At 37.8% G+C, this 17,655-nt stretch overlaps 1 protein-coding gene across 4 annotated transcripts in view; it reads left to right on the forward strand.

Annotated features, from left to right (window-relative positions):
* Positions 1–17,655, forward strand: part of ZFX (zinc finger protein X-linked) — a 57,479-nt gene that overhangs the window by 10,791 nt on the left and 29,033 nt on the right. For 3 of the 4 annotated variants that reach the window (XM_082864226.1, XM_082864229.1, XM_082864230.1), the window contains exon 2: positions 17,261–17,349. In XM_082864226.1, coding sequence (XP_082720352.1) covers positions 17,289–17,349 — 61 coding nt within the window. In that variant the 5' untranslated portion in view covers positions 17,261–17,288. Of the gene's footprint in view, positions 1–17,260; positions 17,350–17,655 lie in introns of those variants that run through there. The other variant, XM_082864228.1, reaches the window with a different exon arrangement.

Below are 17,655 nucleotides of genomic sequence, written 5' to 3' on the forward strand. Positions count from 1 at the left end.
GTTTTTTTGGAGGGAGGAGATATTTATTAATGTTCTCTTTTACTTAGCATTTTAGAGTTTTCGTTGATTTTTTTAATGTTTTTGCAGCATCTATTTGTGTGATGAATTGTATTCATAGATTTTGTATTTTAAACTGTCTTTGGAGTCTCTGGATATTTGCATCCTTTTGCTATTGCCATGTACTTTTTCTTTTTATGCTAACTTCTTAAGATGTGTTGCGGAATAATTCTTCTCCTTTGAAACAAGTTGTATTTCATAGATATGATCTGTTTCTGGAAACTTATAAGTCATCTGTGAAACTGTCTTTGGTGTCTTTTTTAGTGAGTTGTTTTTTGATTAATAGTTTGTTTCATGGTGATAAGTATTTTTGGCTTTTCTCAAGTTGTTGTTATTTATACAAAATGAACAGTATTCTAGAAAAATATAAAAATTCAGATATATTGGTATAAAATATAGGCTTCTCTAATGACTTTAAAATGTCTAATTTCATTAATTTGTTCCTTTTTTTTCTGATGAGTACTGCCAATAACTTGCCTATATTAAGGCTTTTCAAATAGTTCTTTTTATTGACCATTTCTGTTTCTGCTCCATATGGTTAATATTTCTTTATATTTTATTTGCATTTTTTCAGACATTTAAAAAATTTAAGTTGGAAGTTTAGCTCATTAGTTTTAACATGTTTATTGGAGTATAATTGCTTTACAATGGTGTGTTAGTTTCTGCTGTATAACAAAGTGAATCAGCTATACATATACATATATCCCCATATCTCTTCCCTCTTGCATCTCCCTCCCTCCCACCCTCCCTATCCCACCCCTCTAGGTGGTCACAAAGCACCGAGCTGATCTCCGTGTGCTTTGTGGCTGCCTCCCACTAGCTATCGGTTTTACATTTGGTAGTGTATATATGTCCATGCCACTCTCACTTCGTCCCAGCTTACCCTTCCCCCTCCCCGTGTCCTCAAGTCCATTCTCTACATCTGCGTCTTTATTCCTGTCCTGCCCCTAGGTTCTTCAGAACCAATTTTTTTCTTTTTAGATTCCATATATATGTGTTAGCATGCGGTATTTGTTTTTCTCTTTCTGACTTCACTCTGTATGACAGACTCTAGGTCCATCCACCTCACTACAAATAACTCAATTTCATTTCTTTTTATGGCTGGGTGATATTCCATTGTATATATGTGCCACATCTTCTTTATCCATTCATCTGTCAGTGGACACTTAGGTTGCTTCTGTGTCCTGGCTATTGTAAATAGTTTAGCTCATTAGTTTTTAATCTCTACTCTTATATGCTTTTAAAACTATAAAATTTCCTCTGAACTGTAACTGGTACTATGAATTTTATGTGAATTGATTTTTTATTATTTAGTTCTAAATATATTGGGTTTTTATAATTTTCCTATTGCCCATTGAATTATTGAGACTTTTCCAATTCAAGGAAATTTTTTTTGGGGGGTGTTATTACCTCAGTGACATTTACTTCTAATTTTACTACATTATATTTGAGGGACATTGATTAATAATTTGTATTTCTCTATATTAACAACAAACAACATGAAAATAAAATTTAAAAGCCAGTACAGTTGATTGATTGTTTTATATTTTGTTTTAAAAGCTAGTAGTACAATTTATAGTAAGATCAGTGAACATCCAGTACCTTGAAATAAACCCAACAAAGCTTACTAAGACCTTTAGTGAAAGCATTACTGAGAGAAATGAAAGAACTCATAAATGGGGAGAGATACGATGTTCATGGATAAGAAGTATCAGTGTTATAAACATGTCAGTTTTCAACGAAGTCCCAATCAAAACCCCAACAGGCTTTGCTTTTTTTTTTTTTTAAAGAAGAGCACCTTTATTTATTGGATACTTATTCTGTGCCAGTCCTGATGCTATATTCTTGACATATCTAACTCGTTTCGTGCTCCTCACTGCCTTAAGTGGGAAGTACTATTCTTTTTTTTTTTTTTTAATCAGTTCTCAGATTTATATGGAAATGCAAAGGGCCTGGAATAGCAAAGGCAGTCTTGAAAAAAAAAGTTGGAAAACTTACACTACCATATATTAAAGCTTATTATAAAGATGCAGTGATTAAAATAGTGGGTGCAAGGCCAGACTGATCAATGCAACAGAATAGTGTCTGAGAGTAGACCTACATATATAAGGTCAATTGATTCACAACAAAAGTGTGTTGGGATTTTGATTGAATGTAGAGGCTAATTAAGAGAGAATTAATACTACTGATCCAATATATTCAAGAGCAAGATTGATTTCTGTGTATATTTGTATTAAAAAAATCCCACTTAGAGTTTTCAGTTACTCTTACTAATGGTATTTTACATTTTTAAGTGTTACATAAGAAAGCTTTTGTCTTTAAAATAAAAAACTTTTGCCATCAAGTATATTAATTTTAAACCAGCACATTTTATGAATTCATTCTGATATTAAGATTTTAGTTGATTCTCTTGAATTTCCTGCATAAGTCATATATAAATAAATATAATTTCTTTCAAATAATAATTATATCTTGCATTTCATTATCTTATCTAATTGCATTGCCTATCAGTTCAGTTCCCATACAATCTTAAATAATAATAGTGTTAGTGGGCATCCTTGTCTTAAGTTTGGCTTTAAAAGAAATACTTTCAGTGTTTCACCTTAGTTTTAATACATGTCTTTTTGTTATAAAGTGATACTGATATCATTCTCCTATCTAAAAATACATGTTGTAACATGAACTAGTTTAAGATTTGCATGTGTAGTTTTTAAACCAGCTTTACTGAGAGGAAGTTGTTACAAAATTCACCCTTCAAAAGTGTACAATTCAGTGGGATTATTTTTGGTAGATTCAGAGTTGTGCTACCATCACCAGTAATTTTAGAACATTTTTATCCCCCCAGAAGGAAACCCTGTACCCAATTAGCAATCACCTCCCACCCCCAGCCCTGGACAGTCTACCTTCTGTCTGTATGGATTTGCCTATTCTTCATGTTTCATATTAATGGAATCCTGTAATATGTGGCTTTTTGCATCTGGCTTCTTAGCATAAGGTTTTCAAGGGTCATCTATGTGATAGCATGTACTAAGGTTTCATTCCTATTTATTGTACTTTTTCTAACTGTTAAAAAACATGTCTTTCTCTTCCAATTTGACTAGTTTAAGTAAAAAAAAAAGATGTTGAATCTCAACTTTTCAGCATCTGTTGAGGCACATCAGGATTTTCCTTTTTTGACCTGTTAATTCGGGCCATTATTTGGTTCCATCCTTGAATTCTAGAATAACCATACTTTGTCAAGGTGTCTGTGTGTGTATGCACATGCACGTGTGCGCGCGCGTGTGTGTCTATATATATATATTATATGATGGATCACATTTGCAAAAACTTGACTTTGGATTCATAATTAACCATGTTTGTAGTTTGGTTACATTATTTTTGTTAGGTTTTTTAAAAAACGGTAAATTAGTTTTTTTATTTTAAGTTTTGAATTTTATTTTGTTTTTCTACAGCACGTTCTTATTACTTATCTGTTTTATACATATTAGTGTATATATGTCAATCCCAATCTCCCAATTCATCCCACCAGTACTACCACCCCCCTGCCACTTTCCCCGCTTGGTGTCCATACGTTTGTTTTCTACATCTGTGTGTCTGTTTCTGCCCTGCAAACCGGTTCATCTGTACCATTTTTCTAGGTTCCACATATATGCGTTAATATACGATATTTGTTTTTCTCTTTCTGACTTGCTTCACTCTGTATGACAGTCTCTAGATCCATCCACGTTTCTACAAATGACCCAATTTCGTTTCTTTTTATGGCTGGGTAATTTTCCATTGTATATATGTACCACATCTTTATCCATTCGTCTGTCGATGGGCATTTAGGTTGCTTCCATGACCTGGCTATTGTAAATAGTGCTGCAGTGAACATTGGGGTGCATGTGTCTTTTTGAATTATGGTTTTCTCTGGGTATATGCCCAGTACTGGGATTGCTGGGTCATATGGTAATTCTATTTTTAGTTTTTTAAGGAACCTCCATACTGTTCTCCATAGTGGCTGTATCAATTTACATTCCCACCAACAGTGCAAGAGGGTTCCCTTTTCTCCACACCCTCTCCAGCATTTGTTGTTTGTAGATTTTCTGATGATGCCCATTCTACTTGGTGTGAGATGATCCCTCATTGTAATTTTGATTTGCACTTCTCTAATAATTAGTGATGTTGAGCAGCTTTTCATGTGCTTCTTGGCCACCTGTATGTCTTCTTTGAAGAAATGTCTACTTAGGTCTTCTGCCCATTTTTGGATTGGGTTGTTTGTTTTTTTAATATTGAGCTGCATGAGCTGTTTATATATTTTGGAGATTAATCCTTTGTCCGTTGATTCATTTGCAAATATTTTCTCCCATTCTGAGGGTTGTCTTTTTGTCTTGTTTGTAGTTTCCTTTGCTTTGCAGAAGCTTTAAAGTTTCATTAGGTCCCATTTGTTTATTTTTATTTCCATTACTCTAGGAGGTGGATCAAAAAAGATCTTGCTGTGATTTATGTCAAAGAGTGTTCTTCCTGTGTTTTCCTCTAAGAGTTTTACAGTGTCCGGTCTTACATTTAGGTCTCTAATCCATTTGGAGTTTTTGTGTGTGGTGTTAGGGAGTGGTCTAATTTCATTCTTTTACACGTAGCTGTCCAGTTTTCCCAACTCCACTTATTGAAGAGACTGTCTTTTCTCTATTGTATATCTTTGTCTCCTTTGTCATAGATTAGTTAACCATAGGTGTGTGGGTTTATCTCTGGGCTTTCTATCCTGTTACATTGATCTATATTTCTGTTTTTGTGCCAGTACAATGTTGTCTTGATTACTGTAGCTTTGTAGTATAGTCTGAAGTCACAAGTCTGACTCCTCCAGCTCCGTTTTTTTCCCTCAAGACTGCTTTGGCTATTCGGGGTCTTTTGTGTCTCCATACAGATTTTAAGATTTTTTGTTCTAGTTCTGTTAAAAAATGCCATTGGTAATTTGATAGGGATTGCATTGAATCTGTAGATTGCTTTGGGTAGTATAGTCATTTTCACAAGATTGATTCTTCCAATCCAAGAACATGGTATATCTCTCCATCTGTTTGTATCATCTTTAATTTCATTCATGAGTGTCTTATAGTTTTCTGCATACAGGTCTTTTGTCTACCTAGGTAGGTTTATTCCTAGGTATTTTATTCTTTTTGTTGCAGTGGTGAATGGGATTGTTTTATTAATTGCTCTTTCTGATCTTTCGTTGTTAGTGTATAGGAATGCAAGAGATTTCTGTGCATTAATTTTGTATCCTGCAACTTTACCATATTCATTGATTAGCTCTAGTAGTTTTCTGGTAGCATCTTTAGGATTCTCTATGTATAGTATCATGTCATCTGCAAACAGTGACAGTTTTACTTTTTCTTTCCCAATATGTATTCCTTTTTCTTCTCTGATTGCCGTGGCTAGGACTTCCAAAAATATGTTGAATAATAGTGGCGAGAGTGGACATCCTTGTCTTGTTCCTGATCTTAGAGGAAATGCCTTCAGTTTTTCACCATTGGGAATGATGTTTGCTGTGGGTTTGTCGTATATGCCTTTATTATGTTGAGGTAGGTTCCTTCTATTCCCACTTTCTGGCGAGTTTTTTTAATCATAAATGGGTGTTGAATTTTGTCAAAAGCTTTTTCTGCATCTATTGAGATGATCATATGGTTTTTCCTTTTCAATTTGTTAGTATGGTATATCACATTGATTGATTTGCGTATATTGAAGAATCCTTGCATCCCTGGGATAAATCCCACTTGATCATGGTGTATGATCCTTCTAATGTGTTGTTGGATTCTGTTTGCTATTATTTTGTTGAGGATTTTTGTGTCTGTATTCATGAGTGATATTGGTCTGTAATTTTCTTTTTTTGTAGTACCTTTGGTTTTGGTATCAGGGTGATGGTGGCCTCATAGAATGAGTTTGGGAGTGTTCCTTCCTCTGCAGTTTTTTGGAAGAGTTTGAGAAGGATGGGTGTTAGCTCTTCTCTAAATGTTTGATAGAATTCACCTGTGAAGCCATCTGGTCCTGGACTTTTGTTTGTTGGAAGATTTTTAATCACGGTTTCAATTTCATTACTTGTGATTGGTCTGTTCATATTTTCTATTTCTTCCTGGTTCAGTCTTAGAAGATTATACCTTTCTAAGAATTTGTCCGTTTCCTCCAGGTTGTCCATTTTATTGGCATAGAGTTGCTTGTAGTAGTCTCTTAGGATGCTTTGTATTTCTGCGGTGTCTGTTGTAACTTCTCCTTTTTCATTTCTAATTTTATTGATTTGAGTCCTCTCCCTCTTTTTCTTGATGAGTCTGGCTAAAGGTTTATCAATGTTGTTTATCTTCTCAAAGAACAAACTTTTAATTTTATTGATATTTGCTATTGTTTTCTTTGTTTCTATTTCACTTATTTCTGTTCTGATCTTTATGGTTTCTTTCCTTCTACTAATTTTGGGTTTTGTTTTTTCTTCTTTGTCTAGTTCCTTTAGGTGTAAGTTTAGATTGTTTATTTGAGATTTTTCTAGTTTCTTGAGGTAGGCTTTTATTGCTATAAACTTCCCTCTTAGAACTGCTTTTGCTGCCTCCCATAGGTTTTGGATCATTGTGTTTTCAAAAAATGGTAAATTCGTTTTGTAAAAAGAATTGAGGAGGCTTTCCTCCTGTGTTCAGCTAGCTTTGGGAAAAGCCTAGAGCTTTTTGAAAGGGTAACAGACATCTCCCCCCCCCCCATTTTATGGTGATTGGGTTCTCTATCTCTTATTGAGTTAATGCTTGTAAATTAACATTTCTCTTCAGTGTGCTAGCATAGAATTATAGACTGTTTTCTTACAAGTTTTTTACTTTTCCTGTATCTATGTGTTTTTTTCTTTATTTCAAATTATGTATGTTTGTGCTTCCCCCCAGTTTCCTCCTCCCTTTTAGATTATTATCTAGTAGTAGTTTCCTATGTCCCCAAATCCCTGAAAAAAGCAGGCATGGATTTTGTTGGGGCGGGGTGGCGGGGAGTGCAATGTAAATTAGCTGATTCCCTAGCTTTGCTCCAGAGAATGATCATGGGATTAATGCTGCTGATACTCTACCTGGCGCTGATACTCAGTGGAGCATGCCCATTGTTGGTCATGTGAGAAGTAGGTGGGGGGGGCGGATTAGATGAAGGTAGTCAAAAGGTACAAACTTCCTGTTATAAATAAATACTAGAGATGTAATGTGCAGTATGATGAAGGTAATTAACACTGCTCTATGTTATATATGAAAGTTGTTAAGAGTAAATCTTGAGAGTTCTCATTACAAGGAGAAGAATTTTTTTTCTGTTTCTTTAATGTTGTATCTATATGAGATGATGGATATTCACTAAACCTATTATGGTAGTCATTTCATGGTGTATGTAAGTTAAATCATTATGTTATACATCTTACACTTATAGAATATGGAATGTCAGTTATATCTCAGTAAAACTGGAAAAAAAAGATGAGCAAACAGGGAAAGAAAAAAAGAAGCAGGTCTGCAGGTGTATTGCAAACCAGCCCTTTCATTGTCCAGCCTGTTCTTTTTTTGTTTGTTTTATGATTAAAGGATTTATTAAGTTATAGGTACAAAACATACTGCTAATTGTATTAGCAGAGGATCAGTGTAAAAATGCTCCATAACTTTGCAAATGTCAGTTTAAAAATTTTGTTACAGTTGTTGAAAGGCCTGATATTATATTCTTGCCAGTATTTAAAATGTACAGAGAACATTGTTAGTGTCAGCATTGAGTTTACAGAGCCTAACGGACCCAAAGTGATGTATTTAGGAAGAGCAATAATAGGAAGCATGTGTGTTCATGTAGGTGAGGGAAAGTGTAGGGTATTAGGTTACTATTTTGGTGCATATATATAGAATCTAAAAAAAAAAAAAAAGATTCTCACGAACCTAGGGGCAGGTCAGGAATAAAGACCCAGACGTAGAGAATGGACTTGAGGACATGGGGTGGGGGGAGGGTAAGCTGGGACGAAGTGAGAGAGTAGCATTGACATATATACATTACCAAATGTAAAATAGCTAGCTAGCTGGAAGCAGCTGCATCGCACAGGGAGATCAGCTCAGTGCTGTGTGACCACTTAGTTCTAGTTGTGGCAAGCAGGGCTTCTCATTGTGGTGTCTTCTCTTGTTGCAGAGCACGGGCTCTAGGCGCGCGGGCTTCAGTAGTTGTGACTTATGGGCTGTAGAGCGCAGGCTCAGTATTTGTGGTGGACGGGCTTAGTTGCTCCGCAGAATGTGGGATCTTCCCGGACCAGGGCTCGAACCCGTGTCCCCTGCACTGTCAAGTGGATTCCTAACCACTGTGCCACCAGGGAAGCCCAGAAATTAATCTTTTAAAAATTTCCCCTGACGGTTTTATTTAGTTTAACTCTTCTGTGTATTGTGTAGTTTAAATTAATCTCCATATTATGTCAAAACAGTCTCCATCCTTTGATCACATCAAGTGTTTCACAAAGTCCACTCCAGTATACCTCACCTAAAGGTGGTTATTAGAGGAAATCATGTGAGTAGGATTTCTGTTCAGAGTGTCAGCGAAAGCTGATAAACTAAACTATTTTTTTAAAACTTCAAAAAGAGTGATCCAAGGAGATTTGTTAGACATTATGATATACAGTAGAGTTTTATGTGATGAACGTGGATAAATTATTGAGTACATTAAATAGCAGTATTTCATAAAGGAGGCCGTACTACTTTACATAACAAAAACTAGGTAGAAAGCGTATGCACTTCCTGGGACTTCCCTGGTGGCGCAGTGGTTAAGAATCCGCCTGCCAATGCAGGGGACACGGGGGTCGAGCCCTGGTCCGGGAAGATCCCACATGCCGCAGAGCAACTAAGCCCGTGAGCCACAGCTACTGAGCCTGCGTGCCACAACTACTGAAGCCCACGTGCCTAGAGCCCATGCTCTGCAACAAGAGAAGCCACTGCAATGAGAAGACCGCGCACCGCAACGAAGAGTAGCCCCCACTCGCCGCAACTAGAGAAAGCCCGCACGCAGCAACGAAGACCCAATGCAACCAAAAATTTTAAAAAAAAAGTATATATAAAGAAAAAAAGGGTATGTACTTCCTAACATCAAGCTATAGTCTTAAAGACAAAGGCATTTAAAAAGTGTAGTGCTTAGTGTTTGTAGCACATCAATGCAACTAACTTCAGAGGGTGTTTTGGCAACTCTTTAAAAATTTTCTTTACATTTTTTATTTTTAAAGCACTTTGTTGAGGTATGATTGACATATAAAAGCTTTACACATTTAATGTATACGTTTGATGAGTTTGGGGGTAAGTATACACCTGAGAAATCATCACCACCAGCAAAGCCATAAACATTCATCACCTCACAAAGTTTACTCCCACCCTGTCATCATCATTGTCTTCTTCTGCCTTTTCTTCCTCTTCCCCTCCTTCTCCCTCTCCTTCTCCATCTTAGTAAGAACACTTAACATAAGATGTACCCTTTTAGCAAAATTTAAGTGTGCAGTACAGTATTGTTAGCTATAGACACTATACCATATAGAGGATCTCCAGAACTCTGTATCCTTTGGACATTATCTCTCCAACTTCTCTTCCTTTTTAACCCCTGGGAGCTACCATTCTTCTCTCTGCTTCTCTGAGTTTGTTTTAGAGTCCACATATAGGTGAGGTCATGCAGAATGGTTTTTTTTCCTGTATCTGGCTAATTTCACTTAGCATAATGTCCTCTTCCATCCATCTTGTCACAAACGATGGAATTTTAAGGCTGAATAATATCCCACTGTATGTATATATCACATTTTCTTTATCCATTCATCTGTCAATGGACATTTAGGTATTTTGGCAACTCAATCTGAACGTGAATAGGGGCTTTAGAAAAATAAGAGTTTAAGAAGGCTTGTCATTTTAGGTCCAAATATTTTATTTCCTATTTAAAAGCTCTTTAAAAATTTTTTTATAAAATTTGAAGTATAGTTAATTTGCAATGTTGTGTTAGTTTTAGGACCAAATTGTAATAGATTTTGGAAGTTCGAACTCTTAGACTTTAAACAAACAAAACCTTGAAATTACTGATTGGCTCAAATGGTTTTATGGAAAAAACTAATTTGTAACAAAAACTTGGCATTGAATTTTTGAGCAAAGTGTACAAAAGTTCCAAGTAGGACAGGGCAAGGAAGGACGGGGCTCTGACATTTACAACAGGAAGCATTTTCTCTTCCTCTTCTTGGCACAGAGGGTGGGCAAGGTTTTTTGAAAATAAAATACTGTATTAGGGAGTAGAATTTTAATTAAAGCTATTAACTTAATCTTATTAATTATATATATCTTTCCTTATTTTTTGAATGTTTGATCTGTCAGGTGTTGATAAGAGTTGTAACTTTTCACTACTATTGATTTTTTTTCAGTTTCTATCATAGTTTTTTTGCTTTTACATATTTCCATGCTGTTTTGACACATACAAATTCATAATGACTTCAAATTCAAGATAGACTAGAGAAGACACACATTTATTTTTACTTCCTTTTGAAATCACATTGAGGAAGAAGTATAAAAATTCAGAGAAAAAAGAAAACCTGAGAGGTATGCCACTTGTAGACCAGAATATGATGAATTTCTGGTTGAATAAAGCAATTGGGAATCAGTTAATGGCAAAGCCCTAGCGAGCTTAGTGAACCTGTGGCCCTATTTGGAAAGTTGGAAGGACCATCCCAAAATTGTCATTCTGTCTTTTCCCCAGTGTCAAAAGTGGGGACATCCTAGGATAAAGAGCAAGCCATGGGCACAGCCAGATTATTAAAGTTATGGAAAGCCAAGCCTTTTACTTATCAGTATAGATGTCTCTAGTGGTTTTCCTCCTGAGCCAATGCCAAAAATTTGGCTCTCTGAATTGCAAATTCATCTATAGGAAATTCCAAAGTGGGTACTGTGGGGAGAAAGTTAAGGGCAGTGCTTTAGGTAGCTTGTGGTATCCTGAGGGATATCGGACCTCCAGTACCTGCAAGATGGGCTACTCATCCACCATAAAGGAAAGCCTGGTTAGTTACATGGTTCCTTTGTCTCCCTTGACCGCATTCTAGACAGGACTCCTTTGGTCAGAACTTAGGTTCATTGCTAGGCAAACAGGGATTCTCACTTGGGCTGAGGAAATACAGCCCAGCTATCAGAATGTAACTCTAGACCTTCATCTACAAATATGAATGGACAACCTGTAAGAACCGTGCTTTTGAGGAAAACCATCAGTCTGAAAGAGAGGCACCAAATTCAACAAACTGAGTAGTGAAACAGCAGAGGAGACAGGTTAATATAGGGTACAGAATAAACTTTAAAATTCTCAGAGATATTTGAGAAGATACAGTATCCACTGAAAAAAAGATTGCTGTGAAAAAGAAACTAAGCTTATTTTGGAATTAAAACATGATCTTTTAAGTAAAAATTCAGTATATGGAGTGAAGATCAAATTAGCTTAGAAGGAAGAGTTTAGGGATTCTGAGAATATAATAGAAAGACAAAGAAAATACAGGAGAAGAAGTTAAAGCAATATGGAGGCTAGATTTAGGAGTTCTTACATCCTATAATGGAAATTCTAGTAAGAATGAACAGAGAAAATGGAAGCAAGTATTGAAACAGAAGAAAATTTCTTGAGTTCAAGAAGGACTCAAATCTTTTGATTGGAAGATTCCCACTGGGTTCTGGATGTAAGACCACCAGAGCTTGTTAGAGTGGTAGCAGTGAAAATAAAGGGGACATGATGAATTTAAGAGTGGATGACTGTGAGACATTTAAGGGCTGAATTGGTAAGAGAAGTGAAATAGCATTCCAGATTTGAAAATTAGATATCTGAAGCAATGATAGCTGCATTTCCCACATTGAACAATGTGGGAAAAAATTCATAGCTTAAGAGGGAAGATATTAATCAGGCTTTAAGTGTAAATTTTCACCAGTTCCAGTTTCCTTCTAAGAAAAATTCTGTTACAGGTGGATCTGCTTTTGTTTCTGTTTCCTGTAGCTTGAGCAATTCCATCTAATCTGTATGATACAGTTTGGTTTTCTGAGCATGGCTTAAGGAGAGGAACTAGAGTCAAGTCATAAAATTAAAAGGCATGGAGTTTTGGGAAGACCAAAAGCAGACAAATGATTCTTGTATGCTTATGACAAAAAGCAAAGTGAAAATATAAGCCACCTTCCCCGAGAGGGAGATCGTGAAAGTGTCTAGGCATCAAAAGATATATTATCAGCAAGGTGGTTTGTGACCACCTAGAGGGGTGGGATAGGGAGGGTGGGAGGGAGGGAGACGCAAGAGGGAAGAGATATGGGAACATACGTATATGTATAACTGATTCACTTTGTTATAAAGCAGAAACTAACACACCATTGTAAAGCAATTATACTCCAATAAAGATGTTAAAAAAATTATATTCATTATCCCAGATTTAAGACAGATAAAATGCCACTGCTATAGCTATTAACTTGGCATGGTATTTTTATTGCTTTATTTTGAAGAATTGAAGACAATTATTGTGAATTTTCTGAGTTTCTCTCAAACCGATATTTCCCTTAAAATGGTACGTTTTTCTGTTGTGAATTCTTCCATAGCATTTTTAGGATCATGACTCCTGCATCTGGGAAGGGAATATATTACGGAGCTTAAGGTGAGAGTGACGTCCCAGAAGTATTTTGGGGGCATTTGATAATCAGATTGAACATTAGTATGTGTTCGCCCACAGCGTTAGGTTCTTGGTTCTCTGAATGGTTTTGCTTATTTGTCTTCAGATTCAACTGTTCTCTGGGCTTGGTTCTTGCAGCAGAGGTAGGGGCACTTTGCATTACATCATCAGCTTGCGCTCCCCACCCTTACTTTATGACAGTCCTGAGAACTTTCCTGAGTAGGTTCTATCCTAAGAACATTGGTTTCATTCTGGTTGTGAGAGAGATTTACTTCTAACCCCACAGGGATTACAAAGTTGAAGTATAGTCATCTCTGCTTAGAAGTTCAAAACATGTTTTTTTCTGATTTGAGTTTTTATAATGACAAAATAGAAGGACAAATAACCAGTCAAAACTGTTTGTTGAACAACTATTGCTTACCTGAGTCAAAATAAGATGAGTGGACACCCTCCATTTGGGCCAGAATATCTGTTAGGAAATGGGTATGATGTGAAATGTTGGGAAATAAGTGTGTTATGGTAGCTTGGGTTAATATTTTAGAGCACCCTGAATTTTGGGGAACTGCTGAAGCTTTCTGAGCAGGGGAGTGCCATGATCAAAGCAGTACTTCCGAGGATTAGTCTGCCCACAGATTGCAGCAATGCCCTGGCATTTGGCACCAGCCCTTAGTTGTAGGTTCCTGGTCATTTGTTGTGGGAGTGGCAGAAAGCGAAAGGCCAGTTGAGAGGCTATTTTTGTTCCCTGGGGATCAGGAAATATGAAGCTGAGAGTGAATGGTGACAGTGGGAGTAAAAAGGGACAGATTCCTGGGAAGTTGTGGAGAAGGGAGGGACAGTCTGACAACCTGACGGAATATAAGCAGGGAAGAAGGAAAAGGCCTTAGTGGTCATGTCAGGAGAAAGCAAGGTTTTTTCCTGATGAAAATGTTCAGCATGGGACTTCTCTGGGTGTATAGTGGTTAAGAATCTGCCTGCCAATGCAGGGGACATGTGTTCAATCCCTGGTACGGAAAGATCCCGTATGCCGTGGAGCAGCTAAGCATGTGTGCTACAACTGTTGAGCCTGCGCTCTACAGCCCTCGAACCACAACTACTGAGCCCACGGGCCACAGCGCTGAGCCCAGGCGCTGCAACTACTGAAGCCCCTGTGCTCTAGGGCCCGCGTGCAGCAGCTACTGAGCCCACGTGCTGCAACTGTTGAAGCCTGGGCGCCTAGAGCCCGTGCTCCACAACAAGAGAAGCCACTGCAATGAGAAGCCCGCGCACCGCAATGAAGAGTAGCCCCCACTCGCCACAACTAGAGAAAGCCTGTGCACAGCAATGAAGACCCAACGCAGCACCCACCGCCAAAAAAAAAAGATGTTCAGCAGACAGTCTGGTGGAAGTGCTAGGTCCTACCCTGAGTATGTGGATTTGGGGAATCATCTTTGTGTAAATGCTAGTTGAAACCCTGGAATAAAGAAAAAGAAGAGAAGAGGGCTGAGTGTCCCACCCTGGGCAGGGTTGCAGTAGTGGGAGAGGAGCAGCAGAGTAAACAGCAGTTGGGAAGATGGGAAGGGGAATAGGATGTCACTTAAACTGAGGTAGGAGAGAATTTCAAAATCGAGGGGATTTTCCATCAAACTCTAGTAGAAAAGCTGAGAAAAGGAGTTATTGTGCAGGTGGAGAATTCTTAGAGTTGATGGGTTTGGGTTTATGTAGGGAAATTGGGGAGAGGAGCCTTAAATACCTTAAGGAACCCCATTTATTGCCTTCTAAATTGGCTTGATTTCATGTATACCAAGCCATTATGCTTAGAAAATTAGCTTATGTTTATCATTTTGTAATTACATTTTTAAAAGGGGAGAAAGAGTTATGGCTATAGGTGATTTTGATGGGGACAGAGCAGTGACAGCTTATTCAGAGCATGTACATTTTCCATTTTTTATAGTTGAAATTTTTTTTGATTTTTGGTCCTTTTGTTTGAAGCACTTTGAGTAAATAACGTCAAACATGCTCTTTCCTGAAAATGAATAGAATATGTCTCAGAGTTGACAAGCTGAAAATCTGTTTTTTATATTAACATTAATTAAATGAGTTTCTCATGGATATTTCATTAAGGAGTATATATATGTATATAAATGCAAGTTTGGCATCTGAAAATAAGACATAAATAATCATAATTTACAGCCAACAAGTAGAGTCAGGGAAAAAAGATAAAGTGCTATAGAAATTCAGAGAGGGGAGAGATTATTTTCAGCTTTTTCTTGTGTGTGGGGGGAAGGGGACTTGGGGGAAGATCCAAGCAGAGATGATAGGGGAAAGGTGTTCTGGGTAGAAGAAACCCTGAGGCAAATATAGAGTTTGGGTGTTATGTGGACATGGGGCATTTTTGTTTGGTTGAAGTGTGTTCATATGGTGGTCGGGCGAGGTGCTTGAAGGAGAGTTAGGGAAGATAATGAGAGAAAGATAGTTTGCAGCTGGAACTTAGAAGATGGCAGGAGTTTCAACTTTATTTGCAGGCAGCAGGGAGCCATTAAACATTTTTTGAACAGAGGCCTGATATCACCTGGCTGATGCTTTAGAAAAATGATTCTTGTTGTTGTTATTTGAAATTTTAGTAAGCAGCATGCGGCACTTATATCATCAGCAAAAAGTGATAAAAGTAAAAGAAAGATGCATCTAATAGAACCATTTAGGTTGGATTAGAAAGTGAGAAAGTAGAGATAAGGAAACCAGTGAGGGAGGAGGTTTATGTAATATTTGCAACATGAGTAAGCCCTAATCCCTGATGTGTGCTCTTTGAAGCAATGATTAGTACTAAGTAGTATATTATTTGATTGGGTTTTTTTGTTGTAAGTTTTTGGCTTAAGTAGAAAAGGAATCAGTAAGGTCATTGGGGTGTCTTGCAAAAACTCAAGGTAGACTGTAGCTGGACCTCAGAAAGGTCTAGAACCAGGAGCTAAAAAGCTATTATTGGTAAGCCTCCCTTCCCTGCTCCCTCTCCTCTATTTCTCAGGGCATTCACTGGATTCTTCTTCTTCTTCTTATTTTTTTTTTTTTTGCGGTATGCGGGGCTCTCACTGTTGTGGCCTCTCCCATTGCGGAGCACAGGCTCCGGACGCGCAGGCTCAGCGGCCATGGCTCACGGGCCCAGCCGCTCCGCAGCATGTGGGATTTTCCCGGACCGGGGCACGAACCCGTGTCCCCTGCATCGGCAGGCGGACTCTCAACCACTGCGCCACCAGGGAAGCCCTCTTTTTATTATTTACTTGTAAACTTTATCTCACTAGTCTAAGCTGAAGTTGGAAAATGGCCTTCCTCACTTCGTATGTTCCAGCCGCCAGGAGAGGAGAGGGGAGAGACAGAGACAGAGAAAGAGAGACTGAGTGACCTTTGCTCATGGTTTCGATTCTCGGAGATAGGACTTTGATTTTATTGTGCTCAAAGATGAACTTATTTTTACCGTTTTATAGTTAGTGCCAATCAACTATGGCCAGGAGAGTATAAATACACTGCAGGAATTTACTTCTCTAGATTGGGGGATTAGTTTTTTGTATTTTTTTTGTGTGTGTGGCTTATTTATTTATTAAAAAAATTTTTTTTTTTTTTTTGGCTGCACCGGGGCTTCGTTGCTGTGTACGGGCTTTCTCTAGTTGTGGCGAGTGGGGGCTACTCTTAGTTGCTGTGCGTGGACTTCTCATTGTGGTGGCTTCTCTTGTTGCGGAGCACGGGCTCTAGGTGCATGGGATTCAGTAGTTGTGGCATGCGGCCCCAGTAGTTGTGGCCCACGGGCTCTAGAGCGTAGACTCAGTAGTTGTGGCACACGGGCTTAGTTGCTCTGCAGCATGTGGGATCTTCCCGGACCAGGACTTGAACCTGTGTCCCCTGCATTGGCAGGCAGATTCTTAACCACTGCGCCACCAGGGAAGCCCGATTGGGGGATTAGTTAAGAGGTCATTGTAAGTTAGGCAGAAATCCCAAAGGGTGTTTACTGTAATTATGCACTTCGAATCTTTAACCATTGTTTAACGTACTGGTTGAAAAATAGCAAACTACATTAAATTCAGAGAAGCAATATGAAAATTGTGCAGGAATTTCCTCCCGATAAGCTACAGAGTATAAATTGAACCTTAATAAAGCCGGTTACCCTTGTGGGAGTGAGGAGTATACAGAGTGAGAGGAGACCAGAGTGCTGGGGTGCTGGAAATGTTCTCTGGCTTGATCTGGGTAGAGTAGTGATTACACAGATTTATGCATGTGTCAGAATGCATCAAGACGTTTGCAGTGTGTATGTATGTACGTATGTATGTATGATGTATGTAAGCAATATCTCAAAAAGTCGAGGCAAAGCTGACTTATTTGATTTATCCACCTTTCCTTGTCATATAGATGCCCATGTATCATTATGTTTTTGGCAATTTAATTTTAACTTTTCCCTTTTATTTCAGATAGACACATTTTTGATAGATGTTCATCTGTCACATAATTTTTGGTGTTTCAGAAATGTAAATAGTATGATGACATTTTTTAATACATATATTAAAAAAAGTAATACTTGGTTTACTTTTTCGCCTAATTTAGGAGCTGTGACTGATGAGAATTAAAGGCCATGGATGAAGATGGACTTGAATTACAACCACAAGAGCCAAACTCATATTTTGATGCAACAGGTATAACTACTGGGGTGGTTCCACTTCCCACCTACCAGATTTGGAGTTGGTTGTCAAGTGGAAAAATTGCTAGACGCTGTCATTGATATTTACACTTAGGTATCTTGTTATCCTATCAAGCTTACAGATGTTAAAGTGAGTATATTATTATTCCCCTCCTTAAAATTTGGCTCCCTCATAACCAACACTCATATTCTTGTCAGTAACAGCAACATTATCAAAACCTTAGTGTTTACTTCAGTCCTGTTAAAGTTCTCCCTTCGAAAATATTCCTTGCTTACATCTCTTCATTCTACTTTCTTCCAC

Source organism: Leucopleurus acutus, assembly GCF_964270905.1.
Source record: "Leucopleurus acutus genome assembly, chromosome: X".
NCBI lineage: Eukaryota > Metazoa > Chordata > Mammalia > Artiodactyla > Delphinidae > Leucopleurus > Leucopleurus acutus.